At 43.9% G+C, this 17182-nt stretch overlaps 1 protein-coding gene across 1 annotated transcript in view; it reads left to right on the top strand.

Annotated features, from left to right (window-relative positions):
• Positions 1-17182, top strand: part of TNS4 (tensin 4) — a 52713-nt gene that overhangs the window by 18374 nt on the left and 17157 nt on the right. The window contains exons 3-10 of the mRNA XM_069237600.1: positions 852-1296; positions 6563-6996; positions 8692-8778; positions 11845-11970; positions 12123-12215; positions 14023-14100; positions 14200-14271; positions 14767-14935. Of these exons, the coding sequence (XP_069093701.1) occupies positions 852-1296; positions 6563-6996; positions 8692-8778; positions 11845-11970; positions 12123-12215; positions 14023-14100; positions 14200-14271; positions 14767-14935 (1504 nt within the window). The remainder of the gene's footprint in view (positions 1-851; positions 1297-6562; positions 6997-8691; positions 8779-11844; positions 11971-12122; positions 12216-14022; positions 14101-14199; positions 14272-14766; positions 14936-17182) is intronic.

The following is a 17182-nucleotide window of genomic DNA, read 5'->3' as shown; positions in this document are numbered from 1 at the left end:
TTATCCTGCGTGTAATGCAAGTTTAACATAATGACGTACATTTTCTCAGTGCTTCCTGTCACACACTGGGCCACACAAGCCACAATTCTTCATTGCACCAACCAAGATTTAATTCTTTGGCTTTCTAGTTACACACAGACCTCTCAGTGCATTAAGTAACAGAGGTTTCATAATACACAATAGCGCACATACCACTGATTAACTTAACTTTTTATTTTTTTTCCATTTAATCCGCAAGTTATATATGTAGCTATCTGAAGGACACTATTTTGTTTTTTTAAGCCACACCTTTGACCCAGCCCCCACACTCATTGACCCTGCCCCCATTGCATGCAGCATCACAGTTCCCATACTTTTTTTTAATGCACTTCAACCGCTGGTCTAAAGAGGTCTCACTTTCCCATTTTGACTCTTACAGCTACCAGACTATTTCTAACCTTCCTCTTATTAGTAGATCATGGAGGTTATTAGTTGTGAGCAATTGCAGACCCACCTTGAAATTAACTGGACTCTAGACTGTTAACGTTCTTGATTCTGATGTTGTGAGTATGGGCTAGAGCGCCACCTCGTAGGTATCAAATGCTTTTATAAGAGCTTTGCCTTTTTTGCATTAACAAAGTTGTGATCCTGCGTCATGAGGAGGCTATGATATCAACATGTTGACCAGAGTCTATAAAAAGTGAATTATGTCATACAATGCAGTACTGCACAACAATCTTTAGATAAGTACATTTCTCTAAATTATTGAGTCTTTAAAAATTATTTTTCAGTACAAATCCTCGATATTTTCTTTTAAGCAGGCAGCTTTTTCTGTTATTTATTTCACTGTTTTAAGTGTGTTTTGTTTTTAGGTGTGAATGATGATAGTGAGAAGTCAGCCCGTGTCTGGTGTGAGGCCGCCAGTAGGCGTCCAGCCAGTCCAGCCGCTGTCCCACAGTTCATCACCTCCAGAAACGAGTGTATCCTTGTGTCCCGAGGAACTTCAGGCGGGAACTATGCGGCCAATGGCAAAGTCATCTTCTCTGACGGTTCCACTCATGGCAGCCATGAAGTCAGCAATAGACGACAAAGTACCCGCCACACCTCCTCCTCTCACAGCACTGCCCCTAGCTGCCAACCATCAACACAAGGCATGTCTACCAATCAGCAGGAGCATCAACCGCATCCCTTGCTCTTCTCCCTGAGACAGAAGGGGGCGTCAGTGCCTCTTCACATCCCCGGGAACCATGACAGATTCAGTGGTGTCTCAATTATGTCTAACAGTCCTGGTTCCGATACCAGTTATATACTTGGCAGGTAAGTCCAAACCTCATGTTGACATTCTGTCCATGCAATGACACAGTCATGTTCACTAATAAAAGAACCCTCTGGGTGCAAGATCCAGCACTGTGCAACCATGGACAGTCAACTATAAAGAAAAGGTGTCAAGTCACTGCAGCCTGAAGTGTGGAAGTTATAATACGCCCCCCCCCCATGCCTGCAGAATCCCTTCAATGAAACAGGAAGTTCATAGTAAATAAAATTACTAGCCTTTACATCTTTACTCAGTCCCGCTTTGCTCTGCCGTCTTGTGAAATTGTCCCTGTTTGTCTGAATGGCCCTCCAATATTGTCTTGCATAGAAATATATATATATATATATATATATATATATATATATATATATATATATATATATATATATATATATATATTGTGTATGGTCTGTTAGACCAATGGATCAGTGATGCTAGAAGATGAGCCTTACATGGGCACCCCACTGCTTCTGGGTCTAGAGTATCACAGTTGTCTGGAAGAAGGCTGCACAGTGTCACTGTTGGTGTCACAAAGTGCGGAACTCGTATAAGAAGCCTTCTGATAATTGTCCTTCGGCACCATGCTCTAACAAGCCCTTCTTCCCATCCAGCTGGTGCCACTATAATTTAACACCCATTTTCCTTTTGCTAGTTCCTGGTCTCAGGTTTATACTCTCGGCCCATTTGTCCCTGGCCGACACCAAAACCCAGCATGATTAGGTCTGGCATCTGGTGACACAGACTGCCATGACATTCTGAAGCTTCTTTTATGGTGAGTGATACCTAGCCACTGAGTAATCTATCAGTAATAAAGGAAAACAGGATGATGACTCATCCAACCCAAATCTGCTTCACCTCAGAAGGCCAAGCTGTAGCACAAAGGATGGATGTGCTTTCCAGTTCAAGTACCCACGGCGTTTTAGAGTCAATTTTATTACACATCTATATTGAGTTTTTGCGAAGTGGCTGCACTCTGCACTAGGCTTGGGTTAGGAGTATTTTGAGGTGGTCTCTTGTCACGTCTTAAGGTCCCTTAGAAAGCATTCCATAGCTTAACACCAAGGGTGATCTGCTTAGGTCCTCTCATTTATGCTAATCTTGACAGAGCCTAGTAGCCCCGTCATTTTACAGAGCCTGGCAGCCCCGTTGTTTACATAGCCTGACAGCCGCGTTGTTTACTGAGCCTGGCAGCCCTGTTGTTTACTGAGCCTGGCAGCCCTGTCATTTTAAGAGAGCCTGGCAGCCCTGATTTTTACAGAGCCTGACATGCCTGTTGTTTACAGCGCCTGGCAGCCATGTTGTTTACAGCACTCTGTAGTCCCGTTGTTTAAACAGCCTGGCAGCCTCACTGTTTACAGTGCTTGGTAGTCCCATTGCATACAGCGCCTGACAACCCCGTTGTCTATCCAATTAACTGAATGTCACTTTGGTCCCATACAGCAAAGTTTTAGACTCTATGGGCCCTTTGGCATCCTCGCTCCTCACTAGCATCATTTATTTTATGCTAAGATGGCGTTAAGGAGGCCATTTCGCAGCACCATATTTACAAAGTGGCGCAATTATTGCATTGCGCCACTTTGTAACCCCTTGCACCACATTATACCTGCTCCAGTTATAACATATGCAAGGGAGGCGTTCCCATGCAGTGAGGCCGCAAATATGACGCATTGAAACTACAAGATTTCACTGCAACATTTTTTCTGTCATTTATAATGCCTACTCAGCGGACCCATAGTAACCTATGGGTCTCCCTAGTGCTTTGCTACACTAGAGCCATCATTTATGGTGCTAATCCAGCAATGCACCACAATAGCATCATAAATTATGATGCTATTGTGGAAACTAGCACTATGGTACACTGTATGTAAATACAGCACAACCATGGTGTCTCTAGGTGGGGCAGGAGCGGCGCAAGAAAAGTGGCACATCAGGACCGATGCACCACTTTCTTGTAGATCTGGCCCTATATAACTAAGTGCAAATTTAAATCAGAACAAACCTGCAGATTTGGTTATTTGCTTTGTAGTGATTGTAGCCCTAGGACTTTTAGGCGATCATTTAAGCCTGTTGCGCCACTGTAGTGTAATTTGCTTTTACACTACGGTGGTGCAAAACAGTCCCCCAACCTGTGCCATATTTACAAACTGGCGCGATGTCACCATTGGGCCAGTTAGTAAACCCTTGCGCCACATTATACCTACACTAGGTATAATGTATGCAAGGGAGGCTTTCCCCCACAGGGAGGCACAAAAAAGGTGCAGTGAAATCTACAAGATGTCACTGTGCCATTATATCATCATTTTTTAACACCTGCCCAGGGCAGGAGTTAAACTGATGCTAGGCTCTTAAATAGGCCTCCCAGAGCTTTGTTGGACTAGCATCAACATTTTCCAGCAAAGCGCCACAACTGCATCAAACATTTTGACACAGTTGTGCTAACAAGTGCCATGGTGCGCTGTATTATAAATACAAAGCTACCATGGTGTTGTTAGGGGGGCACAGGGCGACGCAAGAAAACTGATGCATTGGAACCAGTGTGCCAGTTCCTTTGAAATGAGACCCTTATTTTTTAGCACCGGGCCATTCCTAGGAGCAGCCGTGTGCTCTATAAAACTCCTTGTTCATTCATTAATCTTTCTCCTATTATGATCCAATGGAAAGGCTTCATAGCATCAGCGGCATGGTCTTATTACCTCAAATCTTTCTCTTGCCTTACCCTGTGCCTTGGGCTTTAGAGGTTTCTTGGCAGAATTTCTCAGTTCTCTAGATAGAGACTGTTAGACCAGTGGAGTGTACAGCGGCTCCAAAAAATGGTAAAATGGAACTTGGCCAGTATGTTTACTGCACCACTGATACCTGCTGTGTTTACTGCACCACTGGTACCTGCCGTGTTTACTGCACCACTGATCCATGCGGTGTTTAGTATTTACTGCACCACTGATCCCTGCGGTGTTTACTGCACCACTGTTACCTGCGGTGTTTACTGCACCACTGATCCCTGCGGTGTTTACTGCACCACTGATCCCTGCCGTGTTTACTGCACCACTGATACCTGCCTGTTAGGAAAATATTCTTCACCACTGAGTCGACTTGAGTGCCTAGTGGGAGCTCTTCTTCAAACTCAAATCCCAACATGATTTGCCAGGTTCGTAAAACCATCTCTTGGTTGAAGGTTTTAGATTCTAGAATAAGGTCTGTAGTCAAAAGAGTATGCAGTGATTTTAATAACTAAGGGCCAGATGTAGCAATGTGAAATTTTGCGAGTTGCAAATTGCGAGTCAGACCGACTCGCAATTTGCAACTCGCAAAATTGTATGCAGAAAGGTGTCTCAGACACCTTCTGTGACTCGCTATGGGGTCGCAAAGACCGACCTCATGAATATTAATGATTTGGGTCGCATTTGGCGACCCCATAGCGAGTCCCTGCACTCACAGGGATGGTGGCCTGCTGGAGACAGCAGACCTCCATGTCTGTAGCTGCTTTTTTTAATAAAGCAGTTTTTTTTTCTTTTTGCAGCCCGTTTTCCTTAAAGGAAAACGAGTTGCAAAAAGAAAAAACTTCCGAAACCATTTGTTTTTGTTTTTTTCAGAGTAGGCAGTGGTCCATAAGACCACTGCCTGCTCTGAAAAAATATTTTTTTCGGCATTCACAAAGGGGAAGGGGTCCCATAGGGACCCCTTCCCTTTTGCGAATGAGCTACCACCAGTGTGACACTGGTGGTAACTGCGTGTTGGTTTGCGACCGCATTCGCGGTCACAAAGCAACTCAGCATGGCGATGCGGTCGCAAATAGGAAGGGAACACCCCTTGCGAGTCGCATCTTCAAATTGCGAGTCGGTTCCGACTCGCAATTTGAGGATGAGCATCGCGTTTGGCCTTTTGAATGCCGCAAACTGCGTTTTTCGCAGTTTGCGACATGCAAAAGGCTTCCTACATCTGGCCCTAGGTTCTGATACAAACAACAATATTTCAACCAACTTTCATTATCACCAAACTATTTGCCCTTCGGGGAAAAGTTGATATAGGGTCTCCACTTACTCCATACTTCCTTCAGTTCAATCACAAGGATCCTACAGATGGGTCAGTGTTTAGCGAGCGCTATAATACTCACCTCAATAAGAAGAGCAGAGGTAGATAACTAAGTCGGTTAAAAGATCTTTTTACAATCGGAAAGTCAAAGATTCATATCCTAGCAGGTCCAGTCCGCCCTCTCATCATTCCGATGTTGAAGAAATGTATTCCATTCTGTAGAGAAATATCACCAAAGGTCAGCACTGAAACAGAATGTGATATGTGTACACGTATATTAAGTTTTAAGTGGATACATGTAAACTATGCTACATCACTAATGGAAGTCTCTCTAGTGACCAGTTGACTGGAAGATATTGGAGGAGGCTAAGATGACCAGATGGCCATAGGTCTGAATCCCAGTCTGTACACTCTATATGAGATTATTATAATACTATGTCATTGATCTTTCTCTAGCGCTCAACGCTCGTTAGAATTGCCTCATGGCTCTGTGTACTGTTCCGAATATGAGTTTAGTTTGATAATGTTAAAACCTGTATCTAGAGAAGATTGAGCTTGTAGGGCGTTATTTATAAGCACCTATTTGGACACTTAAAGGCCATTCAGGTAAAAAGGAAAACTTTAACCTAATCCGTCAATACCAACAATTATTATATTTGTTGAGTAAACACCTAAGTGGGGATCGTACATTAATGAGGGAGTTTGGAAACCATACAAAACTGTGTACATCAAGTGGTGATTGTATAAATTACAGTACATATCACATATTTGCAGTTGCTTTATATTTCAGATATGCACAAATTTTAGGCACAACTAGATTAACTGATTTTCTGTTAGTCACATGAATTTCAGTCAAGTTTCAAAGCTGAGATTGGAACCCAGGTGTCTAATCTTGCCACTAGACCACGCCTCCTAAATAATTATCAGTATAAATATTCCAGAATAGTCCTTCGATGACGTCTGCTTGGGTTTTGAGAAACAATGTGATGCCATTCACTGAATGGCTCCTTTATGTTGGCTGGTGTTGGTGTTTCACTACATGTAGTCCCTAGTGCCCAGTTTCCCTACAGCTCTGCTCCTGGTTACTTCATGAATTTAGGAATGACATATGACAGAAACAAAACAAACACCGACCCGTGTTTTATGGAGAAAGCACTGCATGAGCAATAAATGGCTTTAGTCCAGTAAAGTTTCAATTACTCGTTTCTTGATATTTTTTTTGTCCCATTTTTTTCACAGCACCCACTCACTGCTCAGCGATAGCCCCGATCAGTCTGCCAGCAGGTTTGCAGAAAGTCCTTTCGGAACAGTGGGAACCTTTTCCAACCTGAATAGCCCATACATGTCCTCCCCGACAGTGCAGAAGACCTTCTTCAGTGACCAGGCAAATGGAGCACATGGCTCTGGACAGCAGCTTCCAAACTGCCCTCCCAAAACCAACCTCCTGCTCTCCAAGAAGGGCCATGCTAGCAGCTGCCCCCCTTCAATCGCCAGCTCCACCGTGGACATCCCCATTCTGCTGGTCAACGGTTGTTCGGAGCACAGTGATGGGTACCCTACCTCGTCCAGGAGCAGCCGCAGTACAATCCAGAGGAGAGTTTCCTCCAGCTCCAGCTCGGGGATAGGGTCCTTAAGCAAGACCTCTTTAGACTCCTTGCTCTTCTCCGCAGACAGTAAGATTTTTTCGTATACATTTTTAGATGCAAATATTCGATATTTTTGTTTTTTTTGTGCCCGCTATGGTTATGACAAGTTCTATTTCCAATACCACATTTAATGAAATTGTAAAGTTTATCTTCTTTTACTTCCGCTGTGGAATTCTTTTACAGAAAATGTTTGTACTTGCAGAATTTCACACCAATTGGGTTTGCAGACCATGCTGTTTCTGAAATAGATTTTGCATGATTTTTTTCTTAATACCATTTTTGCAAGCCAAATATACTGTTAAATATACTGCCAATATTTTACACACAATAAGATGTATTCTTATTTTACTTATAACTTAGGGCACAATCCGTGATTTTGTGGAGTTTTAATTTCGGATGTTTCATGAGCAGAGTTTTCAATCCGATCCACAATTCCTGTATGCAAAGCCCCATACTTTCACAAACCGCTTGTGTCTCAAAATTGTGTGGGTGATCATTGATCGTGTTTCAGAGGGAATAACTGATACTTGGGGCCTTATCACGACCCTGGCAGTCTGTTGACTGCCATGGTCACGGTGGTAGTCTGACCTCCGCCAAAGTGGTGGTCCAACCACTTTGGCAGCGGTCTGACCACCACATTATGACCGCGGCGGTTGTGCCCAAGAGGGTCTGGCGGTCCTGGCGGTCCTAATCTACCAGGGCAGCACTGCAAGCAGCGCCGCCCTGGGGATTACAACCCCCTCCTCTCCGCCAGCATTTACATGGCAGTAGCACCACCATGTAAAGGTTGGCAGAGACAGGGTGCAGGGCCCCCCACCCCGGCCAGTCCCGTTGCAAAGTTCACTGTCTGCTGTGCAGACAGTGATCTTTGCGACGGGTGCTCTTGCACCCTATGCACTACAGCATTGCCGTCGGCTCAGTTACAAGCCGGCGACAATGCAGTAGGCCGTTTCCCGCTGGGCCAGTGGATGGAAACTCTGTTTTCACCCACTGACCCTGCGGGAAACTAGTAATGGGGCCTGCTGGAAGGCATCCGCACTGTTGACAACCTGCCCGTCGGGACTTTGGCAAATGGTGTAAACCTTCCACTGAAGTCATAATGACCTCCTTGGTGTCATCCAGAGAAAGTAGTCCTTGCTAGAAGAATGTGCCTTGGTATAATGATTTAAACATTTTGCTGTATCTGCGGCATGATGGATATACATTAAATGATAAGCGATGCATTGTGGAAGTCTGTCTCTTTCTGGAGGAAAAGGGCCCAAGGCTAAAGTTTGATTGGTGTTGATGGACTTCCTTGAGACCTTTTGCTCCTTAAGAGTTTTCCTATATTCTGCTCACTATACTCTGGAAAAAGTAATATGATTTGAATTCAAAGAACCTTCTAGCCTGGTTTTCTGTCTTACTGGTGCCTTCTACTTCCTACTCCTATATATCTCTTCTGTAAAGAGGTTTGCCATTGTGTGATAAATACCCAAGTTGAAAAAAACACTACAGGATTCATAGTTCACTTGAAAAAGTTCGAATAAGTAAAAAATTAGTATATTGACATTATCACTAGAACATGGAAAACTGTATGTAGATGCTTTGTCTCCAGAAGAGACATCTTATTGTTTCACCGTAGCTAAGTCCACACTGCTCACCTTCTATTTAGAGGTCCAATGCACCTTTAATGTATGGTTTCCTTAAGGCAGAAAAATTTAAGAGCTGTTCTGATTGTTACAGATACTCAATCAAAGGGTGACCCAACAATGAAGTTTGTGACCGACACTTCAAAATATTGGTTCAAGCCCCACCTCAACCGTGAGCAAGGTAAAGTATGGTGTGGCTCGTGCCTTTTCATATCGGGATCCCACCTTCATCCTGAGTTTCTCCTGAGTCACTGTCTTTTGCAGAAGGTTTATAAAAGTGTCTGGTATTTTCACATGGCAAAATGGTCCTTTCATATGACAGTACCCCTCATCAGTGGATGGCGTGGGCAAAAATAATCTGCATCCATCACAAAAAAATGATTCCAGTGTAAAAGTTAACATGTAGGATTACTAGGCATCCCAGCTTTGCTGGTATAGTTGTGGGTTTCCGCCAGTGGTCCCTACAAATTTCAGTAAGCTTAGCACATGTTCACATTTTCAGAGAGGATTGGCTGAATGCTAAAAGAGGGATGTGATCTTGTTTTTTTTAGTGCAAAATGTGTTAGCAGCCTCTAGCAGAAAGCCCTTGGTGCCTCACTACCTCTGTCCTGATTGCTATCATTTAAATAATTCTTGTTTCCCCCTGTGATCTAAAATTGTAGTGCTCCATATATGCTTACAGAATGTCCTGTTTTTTTGTTTTTAAAATCTGATCACCCTGGCTATGAGTTGAATACCAAATAAAGTAATTGCTGCTGAATGGACAGAAATGTGCACACGTTTAGTTCTGGCATTCCTTGTATGCTGTCACTACACATGAGCCAATATTCTGTGTTTTATTTACAGGCCTGTCAGAAGCTTTGGCGCTAAAACGTTTGGGCAGCTTCTCTTACAGCATCCGTTTAGGACATCCTCATTTCTCACTCCTCATTGCATCCTTCATACCTACTTCTTATCCATCTTCACTAAATGTCATGCCTGCTTCTCATCCATCATGCCTACTTCTCATCTATCATCTCCACTTCTCATCTATCATCCCTGCTTCTCACCCCTACATCTTATTTATCATCTCTCCTTCCAATCCATCATCCCTATTTCTCACCCCCTGCTTCTCATCTCTATTTCTTACCCATCATCCCTACTTCTCATCCATCATCCCACTTCTCGTCCCTGCTTCTCGTCCCTCATCCCTGCTTCCTATCCCTACTTCTCATCCACCATCCCTACTTCTGACTTCTACTTCTCATCCATCTCACTTACTTATCATCCATCATCAGTACTTCTCATCCCTACTTCTCATCCATCATTGATCATCCTTATTCCTTATCCATATTTCTTGTGAATCATCCATCATCCCTACTTCTCATTCATTATCCTCATCCCTACGTCTCATACCTCATCCATCATCCCTTCTTCTCATTCCCCATTTCTTAGTCATATCAACACACTTTCAATGTTGTGAAACGCACCTCACACTGATTGGTTGGCAACAGCCAATCAGAATTAAGAGAATAGGCTGCATTTTGTTGGTCTAGCCACTGGAAAAACAGCCTTCTGATTGCACACTTTGCAGTTTGATTCCAGTAAATCAAGGCTGTACAGCATTTTATTTAAGTGCTTTTCTATTTACGCAGGCCTATGCAGAAAGCTCTGATGGTTTGGGGAAGAAAAAGGCCTTCCAGCTTGGGCCACATATCCGCACTTGGAGACAGGGATGCACAGGTCATCAGAAATCTTGTTTGGTTTGAGTTTAATACTGTAACAAAGAAAATGTTCAAAATCAACTCTTGGAGACAGGGTAATACATTAATCAGAAACCTTTTCTGGTTTCAGTTTTATTTATATCAAAGAAAATGTTTTAGTCTGAAGCTGCCTTTAGCTCTGAGAGCTGCATTTTGTTATTTTCTTGCAGCATGCAGGATTTAGGTACTGGGCTTCAGTTATCTAGGAAACTAGAGAGAGCAAGGCCTGGACAGAGATGTTGCATATGAAACTGAAACCAGAAAAGGTTGATGCAATTTATAGCTCTGTATCCAAGTGTGGATTTAGTGCCCAGGCAGTGAGGCATCTTCTCTTCCCCTAAGTGAAAGAGCTTTCCACAGAGGCCTGTGTTAAAAGAAAAGTACTTACTTAAATAAAATGAAATGTGGGATTCATTGGAAGCAAATACCAGCTGTATTTTCTCTCCTTGGTCCTTAACCAGCCAATGAGAAGGCTGATTTTTCAGTGGTTGGACCAATCGGTGAGAAGGTGTGTTTCACAGCATTAAAAGTGTATTAGTATACTTGAAGGATGAGGACTGAGAAGTAGGGATTGAATGATGGATGAGAAGTAGGGATGAAAAGTAGGGATGCTGAATGTGAAGTAAGGATGATGGATGAGAAGTAGGGATGATGAATGAGAAATAAGGGTGAGAAATAGGGGTGATGGATCAGAAGTAGGGATAAGAAGTAAGGAAGATGGGTGAGAAGTAGGGATTATGAATGAGAAGAAGGGATGAGAAGTGGGGATGATGGATGAGAAGTAGGGGTAATGGATGAGAAATAGGGGATGAGAAGCAGAGATGAGGAATGGGAAGCATGGATGATGGGTGAAAATTAGGGATGGTGGATGAGAAGTAGGGATGAGAAGCAGGGATGAGAAGTATGGATGATGTATAAGAAGTAGGGAAGATGGATGAGATGTATGGATGATGGATGAGAGGTAGGGATGAGAAGCAGGGATGAGAAATAGAGGTGATGGAAGAGACGTAGGAATAATGGATGAGAAGTAGGGATGATGTAAGATAAGTGAGGATGATGCATGAGAAATAGGGATGAGAATTAGGGAAGATGGATGAGAAGTAGGGATGATGGAAGAGAACTAAAGAAGAGAAGTAAGGGTAATGGATGAGAAGTAGGGATGATGTATGAGAAATAGGGGTGAGAAGTAGGGATGAGGAGTGAGTTATGAGAATGTCCTAAATGAATGCTGTACTCTCTAAGGTTTGTGATCCAAGAGACAGCTGGCAATTAGAAAGATATATATTCAAGGGGAAGACAAATTCAGTACTTGGTGCTACCTTGTAGTGTTTCTGCTTCAGCTGCATTAAGAAAGAACAGGCCAGGACTTCTGTTTTATTACTTAAAGCATGTTATAACAGGAGAGCTGGCTCCCACAATGTGTGGGCATAGGGCAAGGCTCCTGAGATGCCCTCCATTTCCGAAGGCCCTATTTATTTATGACACTGATCACTATTGCCTTGCAGTCGTGGAGCTCTTGACAAACAAGGAACCAGGTGCTTTTATCATCCGTGACAGCACATCCTACCGGGGCTCCTTTGGATTGGCCATGAGGGTTCCACTGCTGCCCGCAGCAACAAACAACAAATCAGGTACTAGGCTGCATAGCAAGTTCATTTTCCTTAATTATATTTTCTTTCTAGTGTCTGTTAAGTAACAGTAGAGGTCAACAATGATGTTCTGCACAAATTTCAAATATTATCACCACACACAGTTATCTGACATGATTATTTTGTTCCTAAAGGCGAGGAGTCCAGTGACCACATCCGGCATTTTCTGATTGAGTCGTCGCCAAAAGGTGTGCACCTGAAAGGCGCCTCCGAGGAGCCCTATTTCGGTGAGAGGATGGTCATTACATGGCAGAGCTCTGTCTGTACCACTATTAGTTTATGCTGAAGACAAAGCCTAACTCAACCATAAGGCTTTTCTCGAATGCTTGTTAGTAATTCATCTCCCATATGGCAAGAGTGTGTCTGTGGATCGGTGGTACTTGGGATTTCAGACTTTAAATAGATCCCTCACATGTTAAATAGATCCCTCACATTTCTTGTTGAAATTATTTAGAAGCTCGTCCTAGACCCAGGCCGTGAAGGTGAAATTACATAGAGGCTTCTCCTAGACCCAGACCATGCACATTAACAGGCTTAGAGGCTTGTCCTAGACCCAGGCCATGTAGGTGACAGCGCTTAGAGGCTTGTCCTAGACCCAGGCCATGTAGGTGAAAATACTTAGAGGCTTGTCCTAGGCTCAAGCCATGTAGTTGAAAGTACTTAGAAACTCGTCTAAGACTTGAGCCATGTACGTGAAAATGCTTAGAGGCTTGTGCTAGACCCACGCCATGTAGGTTAAATTACTTAGAGGCTTGTCCTAGACCCAGGCCATGTAGGTTAAATTACTTAGAGGCTTGTCCTAGACCCAGGTCATGTATGTGAAATTGCTTAGGATGGTGTCCTAGACCCAGGCTTTGTAGGTGAAATTACTTAGAGGCTTGTCCTAGACCCAGGTCATGTATGTGAAATTGCTTAGGATGGTGTCCTAGACCCAGGCTTTGTAGGTGAAATTACTTAGGGGCTTATCCTAGCCCCAGGCCCTGTAGATGAAATTGCTTAGAGGCTTGTCCTAGACCCAGGTCATGTATGTGTAACTGCTTAGGAGCTTGTCCTAGACCCAGGTCATGTAGGTGAAACTACTTAGGGGCTTATCCTAGACCCACGTCATGTAGATGAAATTGCTCAGAGTCTTGTCCTAGACCCAGGCCATGCAGGTGAAATTACTTAGGAGGTTACCCTAGACCCAGGTCATGTAGGTGGAAATGCATAGAGGCTTGTCCTAGACCCGTGCCATATAAGTGAAATTACTTAGGGGCTTGTCTTAGACACAAACCATGTAGGCAAAATTAATTCAAGGCTTGTCCTAGACCCAGGCCTTGTAGGTGAAAATACATAGAGGCTTGTGCTACACCGAGGCCCCTAAGATGATGATATAATTTAGATGCCTGTCCTAGACCTAGGCCATGATTACATTTTCATCAGTTGCTGCTGTATGTTTGCTGAATTATTTTTTTGGGATTTCTGATATGTTTGCCAATATATCTTAATCAGGTGCACAGATGAAGGGGTTTCTTCACATTCAATTGCATGTTGTTCTGTAGTCAACAATGTCACTTTAAACCACCAAAAAGACAACATATGGTAGGGCAACACATACAAATTTCACCTGTGAAGGTTGCTAAGTTTACATACTTTACATGACAAGACGTTGTGTAAACGCAGCAACACTTTCTCTGTGGATGTGAATTCTTACAACAGCGATTTAAGTGCAAAAATATTCTTGCAAAACTTTTTTGTGATTGAATTCATCAACATAAATACGAGTTTTTGACAAGGCCAGCGGAAGATACAAGGGTAGAATTGTAGAGGAGAGGAAAACAAAGCTGGCGACTTGATGTATTGTCCAGTGTTGCAGCTGGCAGACACATTGATAGAATAAATGATGCAAGGAGTCCTATGTGCTCTCAGTACCCACCTGTAGGCAGAATGAAAGCAGTGATATAGATATCTTGAGCATAGAAGCATCCTGCCAAACCATCATAACATCATATAGTGCCACTGATTGCCATAGTGTAACGTCATTTCTTGTCCTAGGGAGCCTGTCTGCATTGGTGTACCAGCATGCCATGATGCCTCTGTCCTTGCCCTGCAAACTGTCCATCCCCACAAAGGGTAAGTGTCCAAGCCCTAGGAATATTGACCTGTTCATCTGACCCAGTCTCTCCAGAAATACCCTAATCCAGTTGCCTTTTTTACACGTTGTCTACACAGATTTTTGTGAAGGTGAAAGCAGTCCTGAATCCTCCCCAGAATCCTCAGTACATGAGCTGAAAAGAGTGGCGGGTGAGTAGAGGGTCCAGATCTCACACATTTCTGGGACTCGGCATGGCGGGGTGTGTCAGGGGCTGCAGAAGAACCTCAGCGGGGTAGATGTGCTGCATCTTGGTGAGAGAGCCAGAGGAAGGAGAAGACATAGCAAGACATGGCAGGGATAGGACACCAGGTGCTAACAAGAGATTTATATCTTCCTCTATTGTTTATGAAACATGGCACCAATAAGACCTTAGGATTTACTCCTATAGAAAAGACTGAAGTTAGTTTTAACGTTTTGGCAGGTGATCAGAGTGAACTGGATGGCCTAAGGCTAATGTCCCTAAAAGGCTTGTTGGCTTTGGGTTCGATCAGGATCAGTTTAATTTCTGGTGTTGACTGATCTGACCCCTCATTTTGACTAGCCCTTTGCATGTAGATCAGCAGATTTTACTACTCTGGCTCCTGGTTGACTAAAGGGAGACTTCGAAGCTTGATGGGTTTCTTCTCATTGGTTTCTGCTTGCAGCCTGCAATGTTTTATACCTGACCTCTGTCTGCACGGAGACCCTGACGGGCAGCCTGGCCATACAGAAAGCTGTCTCCACCACCTTAAAGATGGAGCCACTGCCCATACCGACCATCGTCCACTTCAAAGCCACAGAGCAAGGGATAACGCTGACCGACGTACAGAGAAAGTAAGTGGGTGACAACATTAATTGGTAAAAAGGGGCAAGAACCTCTGAAAACTTTATAAATAAGAGATAAAAGTGATTGACTCTACAAGTAGGGGCTTAAATGTCTGTTGACGTTGTAGAAACATGTGGCTGCAATAAAACAACCAGCAGGCAACAGACATGGAGAAACAAGTTCAGAAGCATTTGGAATAGGCAGTGATAAATACATGGAGACCTTCAGTCTTACTCAGTGTTTACATCAACTGTCCTACTTCTCTAGCTTCACTCCTGCTCCACGATTTTCACTCTGCAACATGCACACTTTCATCCTGAAATATATTATGTTTTTATTTATTTATGGATGGGATCTCTATTGCAACTACATTTTTGGGTCCTCTTTCATAAAACTCAAACCAAAGCATCATCTGTCAAAAATATGAAGTCAATAATGGTGAGTCCTGAATCATTTAAAATGTGCACGAGAATGCATAAAATACTAAGTTCCATAAGAAAGAACCTCAAAAGTTCTAAATTCTTGTAATAATGGAATCTCCCCCCCTTTAGCCTTTATGATTGAAATAGTATCGTCCTACCGCTAGTAATATTACATTGGGGAGAACTCTCTCATGACATGGTTCCTCTGCCATGAGACAACTGGAATTGACTGGTGCCTGCTGGGCCCAGTGGCATAATTAAACTTGAGCCCTACCACCTCTGCATGGTACATGGAGGACCCTCCTCCGAACTCAGTCAGGAACACTCAGGGCGGGATACTGTGTTGAGGGGGCCCCCTGGAGATCGGGCATCCGCCTGCACTGCAATAGCTTTTGTTATGCCTCTGGCTGGGCCCGAGCATACCAGCAGGGCATTGACGGAGACGACTTGGGCACACAGGGGCCCAATTTACAGAATATGGGTTTTCTTCGGGCAGTTTCTATAACTATAACCGAAGAATTGGAGCAGTTACATGAACAACGGTTACATTACACAAGGGTACATTTAATTTTTTGTATTCTTTTTAGGCGAGGAAACATGAAGGACCATATTTATAGGCTTTTGGCACAGGGCAGCACAGCAGGTCACATTGCTGCGCTGCCCTGCATCAAAGGGAAAGGGCAGGAATTCATGTTATCTTGGCATATGGACCATTCCTGTCCTTTCCCACTGCACTGGCACCGGTGTAGCAGCCTAGAGCCAGTGCAGCACTCTTGCACCATGGTGCAGGGGCGTCTGTGTTGTAGGCAGGATTGTTTTTGTGCAGGAAGGGGCATCTTCCTACACTTCTGCAGCACACATAGATAGAGGAAAAATTGAGGAGAAATGAAGATATTACTCCTTGTTGCACCTACAAGGTCTTGTAAATTTGTGATGCATCAAAATCCATGGGTGTTGCGTGGGAACACCCACCACAATGCCCATGGAATGCAGAGGCAGCTGCTGGGAAAGAAAAGTGGTGGCTTCGCGCAGGGAAGGGCGCAGCACAGTGAAAAATAATTAAAATCGAACTTGCCTGCCAGTCCTCTTGATACTCATGTGCTCCTCTCGAGTCCTGGCAGTCCAAGAACAGGCTCCCATACTGCCCTACCAGAGGCTACTGTCATGGTGGTAATACCCAGCATGACCGAAGTGCCCAGGATTTGTCTGAGCGGGCTGCTTTGGTGCTCAGACAGGGCCTAGGAGCCTGTGCTTGTTCTCCACCCAGCTGTACAGCACAGCTCAGGTGGAGAGATGTAAGTGCGCATGTTGGTTTGGCCATCCTAAGGTGCTGCCTTGCTTCATAGATATGAGTTCAAGGTTTGCACTGCTGTGTCCCAAAAAGTGACGCAAAGGCAGCTCAAAGAGCTCGTACACATGCCCCTAAGTGATTGGCCCAGAATCACAGGATGTTGAGCCGATGCCGAGACTCGTACCTATCTCCTCAGTTGGCCACTCTGGCTGTTACTCCACATTCCCTCCCCTGTTATTCCCACCACACATTGGCACAAAACAGTGATTCTTCATTTCTCAATGAAAAATCCAGTTTCTAAGTATGGGCGTTTCTATGTGGGTATTGTGTTTTTTTCTTTTTATTTACAAAAAAGTGAAATCTGGTAATACACTTTACGTTGCGTGACTTAAGACTAGAACTCCCAAAACACTCTAGGTCCCAGATTTACTAGATTCCTACACAGTGCAGCAGTTAAACAAATCTGCGCTGCAATGCGGCAGGAGGGAGCAGGAGAGTGCCATATTTACAGAAATATGTCTCTCCCCTCTCCCTAGCGCCTG

Source organism: Pleurodeles waltl, chromosome 6, assembly GCF_031143425.1.
Source record: "Pleurodeles waltl isolate 20211129_DDA chromosome 6, aPleWal1.hap1.20221129, whole genome shotgun sequence".
In the NCBI taxonomy this organism is placed as follows: Eukaryota; Metazoa; Chordata; class Amphibia; order Caudata; family Salamandridae; genus Pleurodeles; species Pleurodeles waltl.
This window is presented reverse-complemented; position numbering and strand designations above follow the sequence as displayed.